The sequence below is a fragment of the Oncorhynchus keta genome, chromosome 24, assembly GCF_023373465.1.
Source record: "Oncorhynchus keta strain PuntledgeMale-10-30-2019 chromosome 24, Oket_V2, whole genome shotgun sequence".
NCBI classification, from domain to species: domain Eukaryota; kingdom Metazoa; phylum Chordata; class Actinopteri; order Salmoniformes; family Salmonidae; genus Oncorhynchus; species Oncorhynchus keta.
In genome coordinates, this window is record NC_068444.1 from 3,343,777 (window position 1) to 3,367,631 (window position 23,855).

Here is a 23,855-nt window from a genome sequence, read left to right on the forward strand (position 1 = left end):
AGGGGTTCAGCCCTTCCTAAAGACGATACTAACAGATTAAAATACCCCTGGCTAGACCTCTAGGGGTTCAGCCCTTCCTAAAGACCACTTCCAGATTAAAATACCCCTGACGATTCAGCCCTTCCTAAAGACGATACTAACAGATTAAAATACCCCTGGTTAGGCCGCTAGGGGTTCAGCCCTTCCTAAAGACGATACTAAACTAACAGATTAAAATACCCCTGGTTAGGCTGCTAGGGGTTCAGCCCTTCCTAAAGACGACACTAAACTAACAGATTAAAATACCCCTGGCTAGGCCGCTAGGGGTTCAGCCCTTCCTAAAGACGACACTAAACTAACAGATTAAAATACCCCTGGTTAGGCCGCTAGGGGTTCAGCCCTTCCTAAAGACGACACTAAACAGATTAAAATACCCCTGGTTAGGCTGCTAGGGGTTCAGCCCTTCCTAAAGACGATACTAAACTAACAGATTAAATACCCTTGGTTAGGCTGCTAGGGTTTCAGCCCTTCCTCAAGACGACACTAAACTAACAGATTAAAATACCCCTGGTTAGGCCCCTAGGGGTTCAGCCCTTCCTAAAGACGATACTAAACTAACAGATTAAAATACCCCTGGTTAGACTGCTAGGGGTTCAGCCCTTCCTGAAGACGATACTAAACTAACAAATTAAAATACCCCTGGCTAGACCTCTAGGGGTTCAGCCCTTCCTAAAGACGACACTAAACTAACAGATTAAAATACCCCTGGCTAGGCTGCTAGGGGTTCAGCCCTTCCTAAAGACGACACTAAACTAACAGATTAAAATACCCCTGGTTAGACTGCTAGGGGTTCAGCCCTTCCTAAAGACAACACTAAACTAACAGATTAAAATACCCCTGGCTAGGCCGCTAGGGGTTCAGCCCTTCCTAAAGACGATACTAACAGATTAAAATACCCCTGGCTAGAACTCTAGGGGTTCAGCCCTTCCTAAAGACGACACTAAACTAACAGATTAAAATACCCCTGGTTAGGCTGCTAGGGGCCCTTCCTAAAGCCGATACTAACAGATTAAAGGTTACCGCTAGGGGTTCAGCCCTTCCTAAAGACTACTAAACTAACAGATTAAAATACCCCTGGTTAGGCTGCTAGGGGTTCAGCCCTTCCTAAAGACGACACTAAACTAACAGATTAAAATACCCCTGGCTAGGCCGCTAGGGGTTCAGCCCTTCCTAAAGACGACACTAAACTAACAGATTAAAATACCCTGGTTAGGCCGCTAGGGGGTTCAGCCCTTCCTAAAGACGACACTAAACAGATTAAAATACCCCTGGTTAGGCTGCTAGGGGTTCAGCCCTTCCTAAAGACGATACTAAACTAACAGATTAAATACCCTTGGTTAGGCTGCTAGGGTTTCAGCCCTTCCTCAAGACGACACTAAACTAACAGATTAAAAATACCCTGGTTAAGGGGTTCAGCCCTTCCTAAAGACGATACTAAACTAACAGATTAAAATACCCCTGGTTAGGCTGCTAGGGGTTCAGCCCTTCCTAAAGACGATACTAAACTAACAGATTAAAATACCCCTGGCTAGGCTGCTAGGGTTCAGCCCTTCCTAAAGACGACACTAAACTAACAGATTAAAATACCCCTGGTTAGGCCGCTAGGGTTCAGCCCTTCCTAAAGACGATACTAAACTAACAGATTAAAATACCCCTGGCTAACAGCCCTTCCTAAAGACGATTAAACTAACAGATTAAAATACCCCTGGTTAGACTGCTAGGGGTTCAGCCCTTCCTGAAGACGATACTAAACTAACAAATTAAAATACCCCTGGCTAGACCTCTAGGGTTCAGCCCTTCCTAAAGACGACACTAAACTAACAGATTAAAATACCCCTGGCTAGGCTGCTAGGGGTTCAGCCCTTCCTAAAGACGACACTAAACTAACAGATTAAAATACCCCTGGTTAGACTGCTAGGGGTTCAGCCCTTCCTAAAGACGACACTAAACTAACAGATTAAAATACCCTGGCTAGGCCCTGGTTCAGCCCTTCCTAAAGACGATACTAACAGATTAAAATACCCCTGGCTAGACCTCTAGGGTTCAGCCCTTCCTAAAGACGACACTAAACTAACAGATTAAAATACCCCTGGTTAGGCCGCTAGGGGTTCAGCCCTTCCTAAAGACGATACTAACAGATTAAAATACCCCTGGTTAGGCCGCTAGGGGTTCAGCCCTTCCTAAAGACGATACTAAACTAACAGATTAAAATACCCCTGGTTAGGCTGCTAGGGGTTCAGCCCTTCCTAAAGACGACACTAAACTAACAGATTAAAATACCCCTGGCTAGGCCGCTAGGGGTTCAGCCCTTCCTAAAGACGACACTAAACTAACAGATTAAAATACCCCTGGTTAGGCCGCTAGGGGTTCAGCCCTTCCTAAAGACGACACTAAACAGATTAAAATACCCCTGGTTAGGCTGCTAGGGGTTCAGCCCTTCCTAAAGACGATACTAAACTAACAGATTAAAATACCCCTGGTTAGGCTGCTAGGGTTTCAGCCCTTCCTCAAGACGACACTAAACTAACAGATTAAAATACCCCTGGTTAGGCCCCTAGGGGTTCAGCCCTTCCTAAAGACGATACTAAACTAACAGATTAAAATACCCCTGGTTAGGCCGCTAGGGGTTCAGCCCTTCCTAAAGACGATACTAAACTAACAGATTAAAATACCCCTGGCTAGGCCGCTAGGGGTTCAGCCCTTCCTAAAGACGATACTAAACTAACAGATTAAAATACCCCTGGTTAGACTGCTAGGGGTTCAGCCCTTCCTGAAGACGATACTAAACTAACAGATTAAAATACCCCTGGTAGACTGCTAGGGCTTCAGCCCTTCCTAAAGACAACACTAAACAGATTAAAATACCCCTGGCTAGGCCGCTAGGGGTTCAGACCTTCCTGAAGACGATACTAAACTAACAAATTAAAATACCCCTGGCTAGACCTCTAGGGGTTCAGCCCTTCCTAAAGACGACACTAAACTAACAGATTAAAATACCCCTGGCTAGGCTGCTAGGGGTTCAGCCCTTCCTAAAGACGACACTAAACTAACAGATTAAAATACCCCTGGTTAGACTGCTAGGGGTTCAGCCCTTCCTAAAGACAACACTAAACTAACAGATTAAAATACCCCTGGCTAGGCCGCTAGGGGTTCAGCCCTTCCTAAAGACGATACTAACAGATTAAAATACCCCTGGCTAGACCTCTAGGGGTTCAGCCCTTCCTAAAGACGACACTAAACTAACAGATTAAAATACCCCTGGTTAGGCCGCTAGGGGTTCAGCCCTTCCTAAAGACGATACTAACAGATTAAAATACGCCTGGTTAGGCCGCTAGGGGTTCAGCCCTTCCTAAAGACGATACTAAACTAACAGATTAAAATACCCTGGTTAGGCCTGGCCCTTCCTAAAGACGACACTAAACTAACAGATTAAAATACCCCTGGTTAGGCCGCTAGGGGTTCAGCCCTTCCTAAAGACGACACTAAACAGATTAAAATACCCCTGGTTAGGCTGCTAGGGGCTCAGCCCTTCCTAAAGACGATACTAAACTAACAGATTAAATACCCTTGGTTAGGCTGCTAGGGTTTCAGCCCTTCCTCAAGACGACACTAAACTAACAGATTAAAATACCCCTGGTTAGGCCCCTAGGGGTTCAGCCCTTCCTAAAGACGATACTAAACTAACAGATTAAAATACCCCTGGTTAGGCCGCTAGGGGTTCAGCCCTTCCTAAAGACGATACTAAACTAACAGATTAAAATACCCCTGGCTAGGCCGCTAGGGGTTCAGCCCTTCCTAAAGACGATACTAAACTAACAGATTAAAATACCCCTGGTTAGACTGCTAGGGATTCAGCCCTTCCTGAAGACGATACTAAACTAACAGATTAAAATACCCCTGGTAGACTGCTAGGGCTTCAGCCCTTCCTAAAGACAACACTAAACAGATTAAAATACCCCTGGCTAGGCCGCTAGGGGTTCAGACCTTCCTAAAGACGATACTAAACTAACAGATTAAAATACCCCTGGTTAGGCCGCTAGGGGTTCAGCCCTTCATAAAGACGATACTAAACTAACAGATTAAAATACCCCTGGCTAGACCGCTAGGGGTTCAGCCCTTCCTAAAGACGATACTAAACTAACAGATTAAAATACCCCTGGTTAGACTGCTAGGGATTCAGCCCTTCCTGAAGACGATACTAAACTAACAGATTAAAATACCCCTGGTAGACTGCTAGGGCTTCAGCCCTTCCTAAAGACGACACTAAACAGATTAAAATACCCCTGGCTAGGCCGCTAGGGGTTCAGCCCTTCCTAGAGACGATACTAAACTAACAGATTAAAATACCCCTGGTTAGGCTGCTAGGGGTTCAGCCCTTCCTAAAGACGATACTAAACTAACAGATTAAAATACCCCTGGTTAGACTGCTAGGGGTTCTGCCCTTCCTAAAGACGATACTAAACTAACAGATTAAAATACCCCTGGTTAGACTGCTAGGGGTTCAGCCCTTCCTAAAGACGACACTAAACTAACAGATTAAAATACCCCTGGTTAGGCTGCTAGGGGTTCAGCCCTTCCTAAAGACGATACTAAACTAACAGATTAAAATACCCCTGGTTAGGCTGCTAGGGTTCAGCCCTTCCTAAAGACGACACTAAACTAACAGATTAAAATACCCTGGTTAGACTGCTAGGGGTTCAGCCCTTCCTAAAGACGATACTAAACTAACAGATTAAAATACCCTGGCTAGGCCTCTAGGGGTTCAGCCCTTCCTAAAGACGATACTAAACAGATTAAAATACCCCTGGCTAGACCGCTAGGGGTTCAGCCCTTCCTAAAGACGATACTAAACTAGATTAAAATACCCCTGGTTAGGCTGCTAGGGGTTCTGCCCTTCCTAAAGACGATACTAAACAGATTAAAATACCCCTGGCTAGACTGCTAGGGGTTCAGCCCTTCCTAAAGACGATACTAAACAGATTAAAATACCCCTGGCTAGGCCGCTAGGGGTTCAGCCCTTCCTAAAGACGACTAAACTAACAGATTAAAATACTGCCCTGGTACTAAATAGATTAAAATACCCCTGGCTAGGCCGCTAGGGGTTCAGCCCTTCCTAAAGACGATACTAAACTAGATTAAAATACCCTGATAGGGGTTCAGCCCTTCCTAAAGACGATACTAAACAGATTAAATACCCCTGGCTAGGCCGCTAGGGGTTCAGCCCTTCCTAAAGACGATACTAAACAGATTAAAATACCCCTGGCTAGACTGCTAGGGGTTCAGCCCTTCCTAAAGACGATACTAAACAACAGATTAAAATACCCCTGGTTAGACTGCTAGGGGTTCAGCCCTTCCTAAAGACGATACTAAACTAACAGATTAAAATACCCCTGGCTAGACTGCTAGGGGTTCAGCCCTTCCTAAAGACGATACTAAACAGATTAAAATACCCCTGGTTAGACTGCTAGGGCTCCTGGTACTAAACTAACAGATTAAAATACCCCTGGCTAGGGGGGTTCAGCCCTTCCTAAAGACGATACTAAACAGATTAAAATACCCCTGGTTAGACTGCTAGGGGTTCAGCCCTTCCTAGAGACGATACTTAAATACTAAAGACAGATTAAACAGATTAAATACCCTGGTTAGGCCGCTAGGGGTTCAGCCCTTCCTAAAGACGATACTAAACTAACAGATTAAAATACCCTGGCTAGGCCGCTAGGGGTTCAGCCCTTCCTAAAGACGACACTAAACAGATTAAAATACCCCTGGCTAGGCTGCTAGGGGTTCAGCCCTTCCTAAAGACGATACTTAAACTAACAGATTAAAATACACCCTTAAAATAGGCTAGCTGCTAGGGGTTCAGCCCTTCCTAAAGACGACTACTAACAGATTAAAATACCCCTGGTTAGACTGGCCCTTCCTAAAGACGACACTAACAGATTAAAATACCCCTGGCTAGACTGCTAGGGGTTCAGCCCTTCCTAAAGACGACACTAACAGATTAAAATACCCCTGGCTAGACTGCTAGGGGTTCAGCCCTTCCTAAAGACGACACTAACAGATTAAATACCCCTGGCTAGACTGCTAGTGGTTCAGCCCTTCCTAAAGACGATACTAAACTAACAGATTAAATACCCTTGGTTAGGCTGCTAGGGGTTCAGCCCTTCCTCAAGACGACACTAAACTAACAGATTAAAATACCCCTGGTTAGGCTGCTAGGGGTTCAGCCCTTCCTAAAGACGATACTAAACTAACAGATTAAAATACCCCTGGTTAGGCCGCTAGGGGTTCAGCCCTTCCTAAAGACGATACTAAACTAACAGATTAAAATACCCCTGGCTAGGCCGCTAGGGGTTCAGCCCTTCCTAAAGACGATACTAAACTAACAGATTAAATACCCCTGGCTAGGCTGCTTCCTAAAGACGATACTAAACTAACAGATTAAAATACCCCTGGCTAGGCTGCTAGGGGTTCAGCCCTTCCTAAAGACGACACTAAACTAACAGATTAAAATACCCCTGGCTAGGCTGCTAGGGGTTCAGCCCTTCCTAAAGACGACACTAAACTAACAGATTAAAATACCCCTGGTTAGACTGCTAGGGGTTCAGCCCTTCCTAAAGACGACACTAAACTAACAGATTAAAATACCCCTGGTTAGGCCGCTAGGGGTTCAGCCCTTCCTAAAACGATACTAACAGATTAAAATACCCCTGGCTAGGCCGCTAGGGGTTCAGCCCTTCCTAAAGACGACACTAAACTAACAGATTAAAATACCCCTGGTTAGGCCGCTAGGGGTTCAGCCCTTCCTAAAGACGACACTAAACAGATTAAAATACCCCTGGTTAGGCTGCTAGGGGCTCAGCCCTTCCTAAAGACGATACTAAACTAACAGATTAAAATACCCTTGGTTAGAGGGGTTCAGCCCTTCCTCAAGACGACACTAAACTAATTAAAATACCCCTGGTTAGGCTGCTAGGGGTTCAGCCCTTCCTAAAGACGATACTAAACTAACAGATTAAAATACCCCTGGTTAGACTGCTAGGGTTCAGCCCTTCCTAAAGACGATACTAAACTAACAGATTAAAATACCCCTGGCTAGGCCGCTAGGGGTTCAGCCCTTCCTAAAGACGATACTAAACTAACAGATTAAAATACCCCTGGTTAGACTGCTAGGGGTTCAGCCCTTCCTAAAGACTAAACTAACAGATTAAAATACCCCTGGTAGACTAAAAAGACTAAACAGATTAAAATACCCCTGGCTAGGCCGCTAGGGGTTCAGCCCTTCCTAGAGACGATACTAAACTAACAGATTAAAATACCCCTGGTTAGGCTGCTAGGGGTTCAGCCCTTCCTAAAGACGATACTAAACTAACAGATTAAAATACCCCTGGTTAGGCTGCTAGGGGCTCAGCCCTTCCTAAAGACGATACTAAACTAACAGATTAAATACCCCTGGCTAGGCTGCTAGGGGTTCAGCCCTTCCTAAAGACGACACTAAACTAACAGATTAAAATACCCCTGGCTAGGCCGCTAGGGGTTCAGCCCTTCCTAAAGACGACACTAAACTAACAGATTAAAATACCCCTGGCTAGACTGCTAGGGGTTCAGCCTTTCCTAAAGACGATACTAAACAGATTAAAATACCCCTGGCTAGGCCGCTAGGGGTTCAGCCCTTCCTAAAGACAATACTAAACAGATTAAAATACCCCTGGCTAGTTCAGCCCTTCCTAAAGACGATACTAAACTAACAGATTAAAATACCCCTGGTTAGACTGTTAGGGGTTCAGCCCTTCCTAAAGACGATACTAAACTAACAGATTAAAATACCCCTGGTTAGACTAAAAAGACGATACTAAACTAACAGATTAAAATACCCCTGGTTAGACTGCTAGGGGTTCAGCCCTTCCTAAAGACGACACTAAACTAACAGATTAAAATACCCCTGGTTAGACTGCTAGGGGTTCAGCCCTTCCTAAAGACGATACTAAACTAACAGATTAAAATACCCCTGGTTAGACTGCTAGGGGTTCAGCCCTTCCTAAAGACGACACTAAACTAACAGATTAAAATACCCCTGGTTAGACTGCTAGGGGTTCAGCCCTTCCTAAAGACGATACTAAACTAACAGATTAAAATACCCCTGGTTAGACTGTTAGGGGTTCAGCCCTTCCTAAAGACGATACTAAACTAACAGATTAAAATACCCCTGGTTAGACTGCTAGGGGTTCTGCCCTTCCTAAAGACGATACTAAACTAACAGATTAAAATACCCCTGGTTAGACTGCTAGGGGTTCAGCCCTTCCTAAAGACGACACTAAACTAACAGATTAAAATACCCCTGGTTAGACTGCTAGGGGTTCAGCCCTTCCTAAAGACGATACTAAACTAACAGATTAAAATACCCCTGGTTAGACTGCTAGGGGTTCAGCCCTTCCTAAAGACGACACTAAACTAACAGATTAAAATACCCCTGGTTAGACTGCTAGGGGTTCAGCCCTTCCTAAAGACGATACTAAACTAACAGATTAAAATACCCCTGGCTAGACCTCTAGGGGCTCAGCCCTTCCTAAAGACGATACTAAACAGATTAAAATACCCCTGGCTAGACCGCTAGGGGTTCAGCCCTTCCTAAAGACGATACTAAACAGATTAAAATACCCCTGGTTAGGCTGCTAGGGGTTCTGCCCTTCCTAAAGACGATACTAAACAGATTAAAATACCCCTGGCTAGGCCGCTAGGGGTTCAGCCCTTCCTAAAGACGATACTAAACAGATTAAAATACCCTTTCCTAAAGACGATACTAAATAGATTAAAATACCCTGGCTAGACTGCTAGGGTTCTGCCCTTCCTAAAGACGATACTAAATAGATTAAAATACCCCTGGCTAGACTGCTAGGGGTTCTGCCCTTCCTAAAGACGATACTAAACAGATTAAAATACCCCTGGCTAGGCCGCTAGGGTTCAGCCCTTCCTAAAGACGATACTAAACAGATTAAATACCCCTGGTTAGACTGCTAGGGGTTCTGCCCTTCCTAGAGACGATACTAAATAGATTAAAATACCCCTGGCTAGGCCGCTAGGGGTTCAGCCCTTCCTAAAGACGATACTAAATAGATTAAAATACCCCTGGCTAGGCTAGGAGACGATACTAAACAGATTAAATACCCCTGGCTAGGCCGCTAGGGGTTCAGCCCTTCCTAGAGACGATACTAAACAGATTAAATACCCCTGGCTAGACTGCTAGGGGTTCAGCCCTTCCTATAGACGATACTAAACAGATTAAATACCCCTGGTTAGACTGCTAGGGGTTCAGCCCTTCCTAAAGACGATACTAAACTAACAGATTAAAATACCCCTGGCTAGACTGCTAGGGGTTCAGCCCTTCCTAAAGACGATACTAAACAGATTAAATACCCCTGGTTAGACTGCTAGGGGCTCAGCCCTTCCTAAAGACGATACTAAACTAACAGATTAAAATACCCCTGGCTAGACTGCTAGGGGTTCAGCCCTTCCTAAAGACGATACTAAACAGATTAAATACCCCTGGTTAGACTGCTAAGCCCTTCCTAGAGACGATACTAAACAGATTAAATACCCCTGGCTAGGCCGCTAGGGGTTCAGCCCTTCCTAAAGACGATACTAAACAGATTAAATACCCCTGGTTAGGCCGCTAGGGGTTCAGCCCTTCCTAAAGACGATACTAAACTAACAGATTAAAATACCCCTGGCTAGGCCGCTAGGGGTTCAGCCCTTCCTAAAGACGACACTAACAGATTAAAATACCCCTGGCTAGACTGCTAGGGGTTCAGCCCTTCCTAAAGACGACACTAACAGATTAAAATACCCCTGGCTAGACTGCTAGGGGTTCAGCCCTTCCTAAAGACGACACTAACAGATTAAAATACCCCTGGCTAGACTGCTAGGGGTTCAGCCCTTCCTAAAGACGATACTAAACAGATTAAATACCCCTGGCTAGACTGCTAGTGGTTCAGCCCTTCCTAAAGACGATACTAAACTAACAGATTAAATACCCTTGGTTAGGCTGCTAGGGGTTCAGCCCTTCCTCAAGACGACACTAAACTAACAGATTAAAATACCCCTGGTTAGGCTGCTAGGGGTTCAGCCCTTCCTAAAGACGATACTAAACTAACAGATTAAAATACCCCTGGTTAGGCCGCTAGGGGTTCAGCCCTTCCTAAAGACGATACTAAACTAACAGATTAAAATACCCCTGGCTAGGCCGCTAGGGGTTCAGCCCTTCCTAAAGACGATACTAAACTAACAGATTAAAATACCCCTGGTTAGACTGCTAGGGGTTCAGCCCTTCCTGAAGACGATACTAAACTAACAGATTAAAATACCCCTGGCTAGACCTCTAGGGTTCAGCCCTTCCTAAAGACGACACTAAACTAACAGATTAAAATACCCCTGGCTAGGCTGCTAGGGTTCAGCCCTTCCTAAAGACGACACTAAACTAACAGATTAAAATACCCCTGGTTAGACTGCTAGGGTTCAGCCCTTCCTAAAGACGACACTAAACTAACAGATTAAAATACCCTGGTTAGGCTAGGGGTTCAGCCCTTCCTAAAACGATACTAACAGATTAAAATACCCCTGGCTAGGCCGCTAGGGGTTCAGCCCTTCCTAAAGACGACACTAAACTAACAGATTAAAATACCCCTGGTTAGGCCGCTAGGGGTTCAGCCCTTCCTAAAGACGACACTAAACAGATTAAAATACCCCTGGTTAGGCTGCTAGGGGCTCAGCCCTTCCTAAAGACGATACTAAGCTAACAGATTAAATACCCTTGGTTAGGCTGCTAGGGGTTCAGCCCTTCCTCAAGACGACACTAAACTAACAGATTAAATACCCCTGGTTAGGCTGCTAGGGGTTCAGCCCTTCCTAAAGACGACACTAAACTAACAGATTAAATACCCCTGGCTAGGCTGCTAGGGGTTCAGCCCTTCCTAAAGACGACACTAAACTAACAGATTAAATACCCCTGGTTAGGCTGCTAGGGGTTCAGCCCTTCCTAAAGACGACACTAAACTAACAGATTAAATACCCCTGGCTAGGCTGCTAGGGGTTCAGCCCTTCCTAAAGACGACACTAAACTAACAGATTAAATACCCCTGGTTAGACTGCTAGGGGTTCAGCCCTTCCTAAAGACGACACTAAACTAACAGATTAAATACCCCTGGTTAGGCCGCTAGGGGTTCAGCCCTTCCTAAAGACGACACTAAACTAACAGATTAAATACCCCTGGTTAGGCCGCTAGGGGTTCAGCCCTTCCTAAAGACGACACTAAACTAACAGATTAAATACCCCTGGTTAGGCCGCTAGGGGTTCAGCCCTTCCTAAAGACGACACTAAACTAACAGATTAAATACCCCTGGCTAGGCTGCTAGGGGTTCAGCCCTTCCTAAAGACGACACTAAACTAACAGATTAAATACCCCTGGTTAGACTGCTAGGGGTTCAGCCCTTCCTAAAGACGACACTAAACTAACAGATTAAATACCCCTGGCTAGGCTGCTAGGGGTTCAGCCCTTCCTAAAGACGACACTAAACTAACAGATTAAATACCCCTGGCTAGGCTGCTAGGGGTTCAGCCCTTCCTAAAGACGATTAAACTAACAGATTAAATACCCCTGGCTAGGCTGCTAGGGGTTCAGCCCTTCCTAAAGACGACACTAAACTAACAGATTAAATACCCCTGGTTAGACTGCTAGGGGTTCAGCCCTTCCTAAAGACGACACTAAACTAACAGATTAAATACCCCTGGTTAGGCCGCTAGGGGTTCAGCCCTTCCTAAAGACGACACTAAACTAACAGATTAAATACCCCTGGTTAGGCCGCTAGGGCTTCAGCCCTTCCTAAAGACGACACTAAACAGATTAAAATACCCCTGGCTAGGCCGCTAGGGGTTCAGCCCTTCCTAGAGACGATACTAAACTAACAGATTAAAATACCCCTGGTTAGGCTGCTAGGGGTTCAGCCCTTCCTAAAGACGATACTAAACTAACAGATTAAAATACCCCTGGTTAGGCTGCTAGGGGCTCAGCCCTTCCTAAAGACGATACTAAACTAACAGATTAAATACCCCTGGCTAGGCTGCTAGGGGTTCAGCCCTTCCTAAAGACGACACTAAACTAACAGATTAAAATACCCCTGGCTAGGCCGCTAGGGGTTCAGCCCTTCCTAAAGACGACACTAAACTAACAGATTAAAATACCCCTGGCTAGACTGCTAGGGGTTCAGCCTTTCCTAAAGACGATACTAAACAGATTAAAATACCCCTGGCTAGGCCGCTAGGGGTTCAGCCCTTCCTAAAGACGATACTAAACAGATTAAAATACCCCTGGCTAGGCCGCTAGGGGTTCAGCCCTTCCTAAAGACGATACTAAACTAACAGATTAAAATACCCCTGGTTAGACTGTTAGGGGTTCAGCCCTTCCTAAAGACGATACTAAACTAACAGATTAAAATACCCCTGGTTAGACTGCTAGGGGTTCTGCCCTTCCTAAAGACGATACTAAACTAACAGATTAAAATACCCCTGGTTAGACTGCTAGGGGTTCAGCCCTTCCTAAAGACGACACTAAACTAACAGATTAAAATACCCCTGGTTAGACTGCTAGGGGTTCAGCCCTTCCTAAAGACGATACTAAACTAACAGATTAAAATACCCCTGGTTAGACTGCTAGGGGTTCAGCCCTTCCTAAAGACGACACTAAACTAACAGATTAAAATACCCCTGGTTAGACTGCTAGGGGTTCAGCCCTTCCTAAAGACGATACTAAACTAACAGATTAAAATACCCTGGTTAGACTGTTAGGGGTTCAGCCCTTCCTAAAGACGATACTAAACTAACAGATTAAAATACCCTGGTTAGACTGCTAGGGGTTCTGCCCTTCCTAAAGACGATACTAAACTAACAGATTAAAATACCCCTGGTTAGACTGCTAGGGGTTCAGCCCTTCCTAAAGACGACACTAAACTAACAGATTAAAATACCCCTGGTTAGACTGCTAGGGGTTCAGCCCTTCCTAAAGACGATACTAAACTAACAGATTAAAATACCCCTGGTTAGACTGCTAGGGGTTCAGCCCTTCCTAAAGACGACACTAAACTAACAGATTAAAATACCCCTGGTTAGACTGCTAGGGGTTCAGCCCTTCCTAAAGACGATACTAAACTAACAGATTAAAATACCCCTGGCTAGACCTCTAGGGGCTCAGCCCTTCCTAAAGACGATACTAAACAGATTAAAATACCCCTGGCTAGACCGCTAGGGGTTCAGCCCTTCCTAAAGACGATACTAAACAGATTAAAATACCCCTGGTTAGGCTGCTAGGGGTTCTGCCCTTCCTAAAGACGATACTAAACAGATTAAAATACCCCTGGCTAGGCCGCTAGGGGTTCAGCCCTTCCTAAAGACGATACTAAACAGATTAAAATACCCCTGGTTAGGCCGCTAGGGGTTCAGCCCTTCCTAAAGACGATACTAAATAGATTAAAATACCCCTGGCTAGACTGCTAGGGGTTCTGCCCTTCCTAAAGACGATACTAAATAGATTAAAATACCCCTGGCTAGACTGCTAGGGGTTCTGCCCTTCCTAAAGACGATACTAAACAGATTAAAATACCCCTGGCTAGGCCGCTAGGGGTTCAGCCCTTCCTAAAGACGATACTAAACAGATTAAATACCCCTGGTTAGACTGCTAGGGGTTCTGCCCTTCCTAGAGACGATACTAAATAGATTAAAATACCCCTGGCTAGGCCGCTAGGGGTTCAGCCCTTCCTAAAGACGATACTAAATAGATTAAAATACCCCTGGCTAGGCCGCTAGGGGTTCAGCCCTTCCTAGAGACGATACTAAACAGATTAAATACCCCTGGCTAGGCCGCTAGGGGTTCAGCCCTTCCTAGAGACGATACTAAACAGATTAAATACCCCTGGCTAGACTGCTAGGGGTTCAGCCCTTCCTAAGACGATACTAAACAGATTAAATACCCCTGGTTAGACTGCTAGGGGTTCAGCCCTTCCTAAAGACGATACTAAACTAACAGATTAAAATACCCCTGGCTAGACTGCTAGGGGTTCAGCCCTTCCTAAAGACGATACTAAACAGATTAAATACCCCTGGTTAGACTGCTAGGGGCTCAGCCCTTCCTAAAGACGATACTAAACTAACAGATTAAAATACCCCTGGCTAGACTGCTAGGGGTTCAGCCCTTCCTAAAGACGATACTAAACAGATTAAATACCCCTGGTTAGACTGCTAGGGGTTCAGCCCTTCCTAGAGACGATACTAAACAGATTAAATACCCCTGGCTAGGCCGCTAGGGGTTCAGCCCTTCCTAAAGACGATACTAAACAGATTAAATACCCCTGGTTAGGCCGCTAGGGGTTCAGCCCTTCCTAAAGACGATACTAAACTAACAGATTAAAATACCCCTGGCTAGGCCGCTAGGGGTTCAGCCCTTCCTAAAGACGACACTAACAGATTAAAATACCCCTGGCTAGACTGCTAGGGGTTCAGCCCTTCCTAAAGACGACACTAACAGATTAAAATACCCCTGGCTAGACTGCTAGGGGTTCAGCCCTTCCTAAAGACGATACTAAACAGATTAAATACCCCTGGCTAGACTGCTAGTGGTTCAGCCCTTCCTAAAGACGATACTAAACTAACAGATTAAATACCCTTGGTTAGGCTGCTAGGGGTTCAGCCCTTCCTCAAGACGACACTAAACTAACAGATTAAAATACCCCTGGTTAGGCTGCTAGGGGTTCAGCCCTTCCTAAAGACGATACTAAACTAACAGATTAAAATACCCCTGGTTAGGCCGCTAGGGGTTCAGCCCTTCCTAAAGACGATACTAAACTAACAGATTAAAATACCCCTGGCTAGGCCGCTAGGGGTTCAGCCCTTCCTAAAGACGATACTAAACTAACAGATTAAAATACCCCTGGTTAGACTGCTAGGGGTTCAGCCCTTCCTAAAGACGATACTAAACAACAGATTAAAATACCCCTGGCTAGACCTCTAGGGTTCAGCCCTTCCTAAAGACGACACTAAACTAACAGATTAAAATACCCCTGGCTAGGCTGCTAGGGTTCAGCCCTTCCTAAAGACGACACTAAACTAACAGATTAAAATACCCCTGGTTAGACTGCTAGGGGTTCAGCCCTTCCTAAAGACGACACTAAACTAACAGATTAAAATACCCCTGGTTAGGCCGCTAGGGGTTCAGCCCTTCCTAAAACGATACTAACAGATTAAAATACCCCTGGCTAGGCCGCTAGGGGTTCAGCCCTTCCTAAAGACGACACTAAACTAACAGATTAAAATACCCCTGGTTAGGCCGCTAGGGGTTCAGCCCTTCCTAAAGACGACACTAAACAGATTAAAATACCCCTGGTTAGGCTGCTAGGGGCTCAGCCCTTCCTAAAGACGATACTAAGCTAACAGATTAAATACCCTTGGTTAGGCTGCTAGGGGTTCAGCCCTTCCTCAAGACGACACTAAACTAACAGATTAAATACCCCTGGTTAGGCCGCTAGGGGTTCAGCCCTTCCTAAAGACGACACTAAACTAACAGATTAAATACCCCTGGCTAGGCTGCTAGGGGTTCAGCCCTTCCTAAAGACGACACTAAACTAACAGATTAAATACCCCTGGTTAGGCTGCTAGGGGTTCAGCCCTTCCTAAAGACGACACTAAACTAACAGATTAAATACCCCTGGCTAGGCTGCTAGGGGTTCAGCCCTTCCTAAAGACGACACTAAACTAACAGATTAAATACCCCTGGTTAGACCGCTAGGGTTCAGCCCTTCCTAAAGACGACACTAAACTAACAGATTAAATACCCCTGGTTAGGCCGCTAGGGGTTCAGCCCTTCCTAAAGACGACACTAAACTAACAGATTAAATACCCCTGGTTAGGCCGCTAGGGGTTCAGCCCTTCCTAAAGACGACACTAAACTAACAGATTAAATACCCCTGGTTAGGCCGCTAGGGGTTCAGCCCTTCCTAAAGACGACACTAAACTAACAGATTAAATACCCCTGGCTAGGCTGCTAGGGGTTCAGCCCTTCCTAAAGACGACACTAAACTAACAGATTAAATACCCCTGGTTAGACTGCTAGGGGTTCAGCCCTTCCTAAAGACGACACTAAACTAACAGATTAAATACCCCTGGCTAGGCTGCTAGGGGTTCAGCCCTTCCTAAAGACGACACTAAACTAACAGATTAAATACCCCTGGCTAGGCTGCTAGGGGTTCAGCCCTTCCTAAAGACGACACTAAACTAACAGATTAAATACCCCTGGCTAGGCTGCTAGGGGTTCAGCCCTTCCTAAAGACGACACTAAACTAACAGATTAAATACCCCTGGTTAGACTGCTAGGGGTTCAGCCCTTCCTAAAGACGACACTAAACTAACAGATTAAATACCCCTGGTTAGGCCGCTAGGGGTTCAGCCCTTCCTAAAGACGACACTAAACTAACAGATTAAATACCCCTGGTTAGGCCGCTAGGGGTTCAGCCCTTCCTAAAGACGACACTAAACTAACAGATTAAATACCCCTGGTTAGGCCGCTAGGGGTTCAGCCCTTCCTAAAGACGATACTAAACTAACAGATTAAATACCCCTGGCTAGGCCGCTAGGGGTTCAGCCCTTCCTAAAGACGATACTAAACTAACAGATTAAATACCCCTGGTTAGGCTGCTAGGGGTTCAGCCCTTCCTAAAGACGATACTAAACAGATTAAATACCCCTGGCTAGACCTCTAGGGGTTCAGCCCTTCCTAAAGACGATACTAAACTAACAGATTAAATACCCCTGGCTAGGCCGCTAGGGGTTCAGCCCTTCCTAAAGACGATACTAAACAGATTAAATACCCCTGGTTAGACTGCTAGGGGTTCAGCCCTTCCTAAAGACGACACTAACAGATTAAATACCCCTGGCTAGGCTGCTAGTGGTTCAGCCCTTCCTAAAGACGATACTAAACAGATTAAATACCCCTGGCTAGGCTGCTAGGGGTTCAGCCCTTCCTAAAGACGATACTAACAGATTAAATACCCCTGGCTAGGCTGCTAGGGGTTCAGCCCTTCCTAAAGACGATACTAAACTAACAGATTAAATACCCCTGGTTAGGCCGCTAGGGGTTCAGCCCTTCCTAAAGACGATACTAACAGATTAAATACCCCTGGCTAGGCTGCTAGTGGTTCAGCCCTTCCTAAAGACGATACTAAACTAACAGATTAAATACCCCTGGTTAGGCCGCTAGGGGTTCAGCCCTTCCTAAAGACGATACTAACAGATTAAATACCCCTGGCTAGACTGCTAGTGGTTCAGCCCTTCCTAAAGACGATACTAACAGATTAAATACCCCTGGCTAGGCTGCTAGGGGTTCAGCCCTTCCTAAAGACGATACTAACAGATTAAATACCCCTGGCTAGGCCGCTAGGGGTTCAGCCCTTCCTAAAGACGATACTAACAGATTAAATACCCCTGGCTAGGCCGCTAGGGGTTCAGCCCTTCCTAAAGACGATACTAAACAGATTAAATACCCCTGGCTAGGCTGCTTCCTAAAGACGATACTAAACTAACAGATTAAATACCCCTGGCTAGGCCGCTAGGGGCTCAGCCCTTCCTAAAGACGATACTAAACAGATTAAATACCCCTGGTTAACTGAAAGACGATTAAACTAACAGATTAAATACCCCTGGCTAGGCCGCTAGGGGCTCAGCCCTTCCTAAAGACGATACTAAACAGATTAAATACCCCTGGCTAGGCTGCTTCCTAAAGACGATACTAAACTAACAGATTAAATACCCCTGGCTAGGCCGCTAGGGGCTCAGCCCTTCCTAAAGACGATACTAAACAGATTAAATACCCCTGGCTAGGCTGCTTCCTAAAGACGATACTAAACTAACAGATTAAATACCCCTGGCTAGGCCGCTAGGGGCTCAGCCCTTCCTAAAGACGATACTAAACAGATTAAATACCCCTGGCTAGACTGCTAGGGGTTCAGCCCTTCCTAAAGACGACACTAAACTAACAGATTAAATACCCCTGGCTAGACTGCTAGGGGTTCAGCCCTTCCTAAAGACGACACTAAACTAACAGATTAAATACCCCTGGCTAGGCCGCTAGGGGTTCAGCCCTTCCTAAAGACGATACTAAACAGATTAAATACCCCTGGCTAGGCCGCTACCATAAAGATTGAGTTACCGCTGCTGACGAGTAAGGACATACCCATGTAATGTTCAACAACAATTACATAAGATGTAGAAAATATCATTCTGAGGCTGATAGGCAAGTCTCATTCAACCAAAGTAATGTCTTGTGACTGACAGTGTGGTCAAATCCATCAACTGTATTTTAATTAAAGCCCTTAAAAAATATATGTTTTTTTATACACCAGACGATGTCACAATGTGCTTATACAGACAGCCGGCCTAAAACGCCAAACAGCAAGCAATGCAGATGTAGAGGGTACGGTGGCTTGGAGAAAAAAAAAAAAACTCTCTAGACGCCAGGAACCTAGGAAGAAATTTGGTGAGGAACTAGGAACTGCTACTTACTCAAACCTCACGGCAGCGTCAGCCAGGAAGCGCTTGTCAAACAGCCATCGGAAGAAAACGTCCAGACTGGAAGGAAGAAGGAAACAGTTCTCAGAGTGATAGGAGACGATGGGATTAGAGACTCCATGACTGAGAATGGGAACATAAAGAGACAGTTTCCTGCACCCAGATTAAGGCTAGTGAACCCAGATTAAGAATAGTGAACCCAGATTAAGGTGAGTGAACCCAGATTAAAGCTAGTGAACCCAGATTAAGGCTAGTGAACCCAGATTAAGGCCAGTGAACCCAGATTAAGGCGAGTGAACCCAGATTAAGGAGAGTGAACCCAGATTAAGGAGAGTGAACCCAGATTAAGGCTAGTGAACCCAGATTAAGGCTAGTGAACCCAGATTAAGGCTAGTGAACCCAGATTAAGGCCAGTGAACCCAGATTAAGGCTAGTGAACCCAGATTAAGGCCAGTGAACCCAGATCAAGGCTAGTGATGGGCTCCATTGAGAGTGTCCGCATTCAGTGGGGTGTCCGCCCTCAGAATGGAAGGTTGGGAGTTCGATCCCTGGTAGGGTCATACCAAAGACAATAAAAAAATATTAAAAAAATATGCCATTTCGCAGACGCTTTTATCCGCACTTACAGTCATGTGTGCATACATTCTACGTATGGGTGGTCCCGGGAATCGAACCCACTCCCTGGCGTTACAAGCGCCATGCTCTACAACTTAAAAATATATGTATACAGTTGAAGTCAGAAGTTTACATACACCTTAGCCAAATACGTTTAAAACATCCAGAAAATCACATTGTAGGATTTGTTATGAATTTATTTGCAAATTATGGTGGAAAATAAATATTTGGTCACCTACAAACAAGCAAGATTTCTGGCTCTCACAGACCTGTAACTTCTTCTTTAAGAGGCTCCTCTGTCCTCCACTCGTTACCTGCATTAATGGCACCTGTTTGAACTTGTTATCAGTATAAAATACACCTGTCCACAACCTCAAACATTCACACTCCAAACTCCACTATGGCCAAGACCAAAGAGCTGTCAAAGGACATCAGAAACAAAATTGTAGACCTGCACCAGGCTGGGAAGACTGACTCTGCAATAGGTAAGCAGCTTGGTTTGAAGAAATCAACTGTGGGAGCAATTATTAGGAAATGGAAGACATACAAGACCACTGATAATCTCCCTCGATCTGGGGCTCCACGCAAGATCTCACCCCGTGGGGTCAAAATGATCACAAGAACAGTGAGCAAAAATCCCAGAACCACACAGGGGGACCTAGTGAATGACCAGCAGAGAGCTGGGACCAAAGTAACAAAGCCTACCATCAGTAACACACTACGCCGCCAGGGACTCAAATCCTGCAGTGCAAGATGTGTCCCCCTGCTTAAGCCAGTACAAGTCCAGGCCCGTCTGAAGTTTGTTAGAGAGCATTTGGATGATCCAGAAGAAGATTGGGAGAATGTCATATGGTCAGATGAAACCAAAATAGAACTTTTGGTAAAAACTCAACTCGTCGTGTTTGGAGGTCAAAGAATGCTGAGTTGCATCCAAAGAACACCATACCTACTGTGAAGCATGGGGGTGGAAACATCATGCTTTGGGGCTGTTTTTCTGCAAAGGAACCAGGATGACTGATCCGTGTAAAGGAAAGAATGAATGGGGCCATGTATTGTGGGATTTTGAGTGAAAACCTCCTATCAGCAAGGGCATTGAAGATGAAACGTGGCTGGGTCTTTCAGCATGACAATGATCCCAAACACACCGCCCGGGCAATGAAGGAGTGGCTTCGTAAGAAGCATTTCAAGGTCCTGGAGTGGCCTAGCCAGTCTCCAGATCTCAACCCCATAGAAAATCTTTGGAGGGAGTTGAAAGTCCGTGTTGTTGAAAACCTTGTGAAGACTTACAGAAAACATTTGACCTCTGTCATTGCCAACAAAGGGTATATAACAAAGTATTGAGATAAACTTTTGTTATTGACCAAATACTTATTTTCCACCATAATTTGCAAATAAATTCATTAAAAACCCTACAATGTGATTTTCTGGATTTTTTTTTCATTTTGTTTTCTCATAGTTGAAGTGTACCTATGATGAAAATTACAGGTCTCTCTCATCTTTTTAAGTGGGAGAACTTGCACAATTGGTGGCTAACTAAATACTTTTTTTTTGCCCCACTGTATATACAGTATAAAAAGGTAGCACAGGGTTGGTACTTAATGGAGGGAAATGTGTCTGTGATTATTAACTATACATTTAATAAAAACTGCTGCACCTACAAACTTATTCAGTCCAAATGGATCTAAATGCCACATTACGGACTCTGTAGACTCTGTAGCCTCGGACTCTGTAGCCTCGTTTTAATAAGACGTCTTTAAGCAAGGTTAGGGCAAAACACTTAGACTGACAAACCTACTGCTAACGACCCTGTCCAAAAATCTGTTATAGTGGTTCTCGGTAACGGCTGGACGGATCATGACGAGATGCGGGGGAGTGTCTTGTGGGGGAGTGTCTTGTGGGGAGTGTCTTGTGGGGGAGTGTCTTGTGGGGAGTGTGTTGTGGGGGAGTGTCTTGTGGGGGAGTGTCTTGCGGGGGAGTGTGTTGGGGGGAGTGTGTTGCGGGGAGTGTCTTGTGGGGGAGTGTGTTGCGGGGAGTGTGTTGGGGGAGTGTCTTGTGGGGAGTGTCTTGTGGGGGAGTGTCTTGTGGGGAGTGTGTTGGGGGGAGTGTCTTGTGGGGGAGTGTCTTGTGGGGAGTGTCTTGTGGGGGAGTGTCTTGTGGGGGAGTGTCTTGTGGGGGAGTGTCTTGTGGGGGAGTGTCTTGTGGGGAGTGTGTTGTGGGGGAGTGTCTTGGGGGGAGTGTCTTGTGGGGAGGTCTTGTGGGGGAGTGTGTTGTGGGGGAGTGTCTTGTGGGGAGTGTCTTGTTGTGTTGGGGGAGGTGTTGCGGGGAGTGTCTTGTGGGGAGTGGTTGCGGGGGTGTGTTTCTTGTGGGGGAGTGTCTTGTGGGGGAGTGTCTTGTGGGGGAGTGTGTTGGGGGAGTGTCTTGTGGGGGAGTGTCTTGTGGGGAGTGTCTTGTGGGGGAGGTGCTTGTGGGGAGTGTCTTGTGGGGGAGTGTGTTGCGGGGGAAGTGTGTTGCGGGGAAGTGTGTTGTGTGTTGGGGGAGTGTGTTGTGGGGGAGTGTGTTGTGGGGGAGGGAGTGTGTTGTGCACCTCCAATCAAATCGATTCCCAATTTAAAAATGTTAATGGACAATAATGAAGACGTGTAGTACCTGCTGAGTCCTAGAGAGGGCAGCAGTAAGACCATGAAGATGAGGAAGGTGTAACATTTATGCATTGTGGTCCTGTTCTCTCCAGACCTAATTAGAATACACGGAAAAAAATCAACATTATCCACATTACACATTGACAAATACAGAATACAAGAGCTATCCGGCCTAAGTAGGTTAGCCAGGTCCCAGATCAGTTTGTGCTGGTTTTGCCAACCCCTACATAGTGACAAACAGATCTGGGACCAGATACACAGTAGAAAAGATCAACATTTACTGTGTGTGTGAGTGGTACCGTGTCCAGTGTGAGTGGTACCGTGTCCAGTGTGTGTGTGTGTGGTACCGTGTCCAGTGTGAGTGGTACCGTGTCCAGTGTGTGTGTGAGTGGTACCGTGTCCAGTGTGAGTGGTACCGTGTCCAGTGTGTGTGTGAGTGGTACCGTGTCCAGTGTGAGTGGTACCGTGTCCAGTGTGAGTGGTACCGTGTCCAGTGTGTGTGGTACCGTGTCCAGTGTGTGTGGTACCGTGTCCAGTGTGAGTGGTACCGTGTCCAGTGTGAGTGGTACCGTGTCGAGTGTGTGTGGTACCGTGTCCAGTGTGAGTGTGTGGTACCGTGTCCAGTGTGTGTGGTACCGTGTCCAGTGTGTGTGGTACCGTGTCCAGTGTGAGTGGTACCGTGTCCAGTGTGTGTGGTACCGTGTCCAGTGTGTGTGTGAGTGGTACCGTGTCCAGTGTGAGTGGTACCGTGTCCAGTGTGAGTGGTACCGTGTCCAGTGTGAGTGGTACCGTGTCCAGTGTGAGTGTGAGTGGTACCGTGTCCAGTGTGAGTGTGAGTGGTACCGTGTCCAGTGTGAGTGGTACCGTGTCCAGTGTGTGTGGTACCGTGTCCAGTGTGTGTGTGAGTGGTACCGTGTCCAGTGTGAGTGGTACCGTGTCCAGTGTGAGTGGTACCAGTGTGTGTGGTACCGTGTCCAGTGTGTGTGAGTGGTACCGTGTCCAGTGTGAGTGGTACCGTGTCCAGTGTGTGTGGTACCGTGTCCAGTGTGTGTGGTACCGTGTCCAGTGTGTGTGAGTGGTACCGTGTCCAGTGTGTGTGGTACCGTGTCCAGTGTGAGTGAGTGGTACCGTGTCCAGTGTGAGTGAGTGGTACCGTGTCCAGTGTGAGTGGTACCGTGTCCAGTGTGAGTGGTACCGTGTCCAGTGTGTGTGGTACCGTGTCCAGTGTGTGTGGTACCGTGTCCAGTGTGTGTGGTACCGTGTCCAGTGTGAGTGGTACCGTGTCCAGTGTGAGTGGTACCGTGTCCAGTGTGTGTGTGGTACCGTGTCCAGTGTGAGTGGTACCGTGTCCAGTGTGAGTGGTACCGTGTCCAGTGTGTGAGTGGTACCGTGTCCAGTGTGTGTGTGAGTGGTACCGTGTCCAGTGTGTGTGTGTGTGGTACCGTGTCCAGTGTGAGTGAGTGGTACCGTGTCCAGTGTGTGTGGTACCGTGTCCAGTGTGTGTGAGTGGTACCGTGTCCAGTGTGTGTCCAGTGTGTGAGTGGTACCGTGTCCAGTGTGTGAGTGGTACCGTGTCCAGTGTGTGTGGTACCGTGTCCAGTGTGTGTGTGGTACCGTGTCCATTGTGAGTGTGGTACCGTGTCCATTGTGAGTGTGGTACCGTGTCCAGTGTGAGTGGTACCGTGTCCAGTGTGAGTGGTACCGTGTCCAGTGTGTGTGTGGTACCGTGTCCAGTGTGAGTGAGTGGTACCGTGTCCAGTGTGAGTGGTACCGTGTCCAGTGTGTGTGGTACCGTGTCCAGTGTGAGTGTGTGGTACCGTGTCCAGTGTGAGTGGTACCGTGTCCAGTGTGTGTGTGGTACCGTGTCCAGTGTGAGTGTGTGGTACCGTGTCCAGTGTGAGTGGTACCGTGTCCAGTGTGAGTGAGTGGTACCGTGTCCAGTGTGTGTGGTACCGTGTCCAG

The 23,855-nt window shown here is 46.3% G+C and overlaps 1 protein-coding gene across 1 annotated transcript in view; it reads right to left on the bottom strand.

The window, feature by feature from the left end:
• Positions 1–23,855, bottom strand: part of LOC118382581 (CSC1-like protein 2) — a gene marked incomplete at its 3' end in the record, with an annotated part of 151,872 nt that overhangs the window by 27,533 nt on the left and 100,484 nt on the right. Inside the window, 2 exon segments of the mRNA XM_052477525.1 lie at positions 18,634–18,699; positions 21,901–21,987. Coding sequence (XP_052333485.1) covers positions 18,634–18,699; positions 21,901–21,987 — 153 coding nt within the window.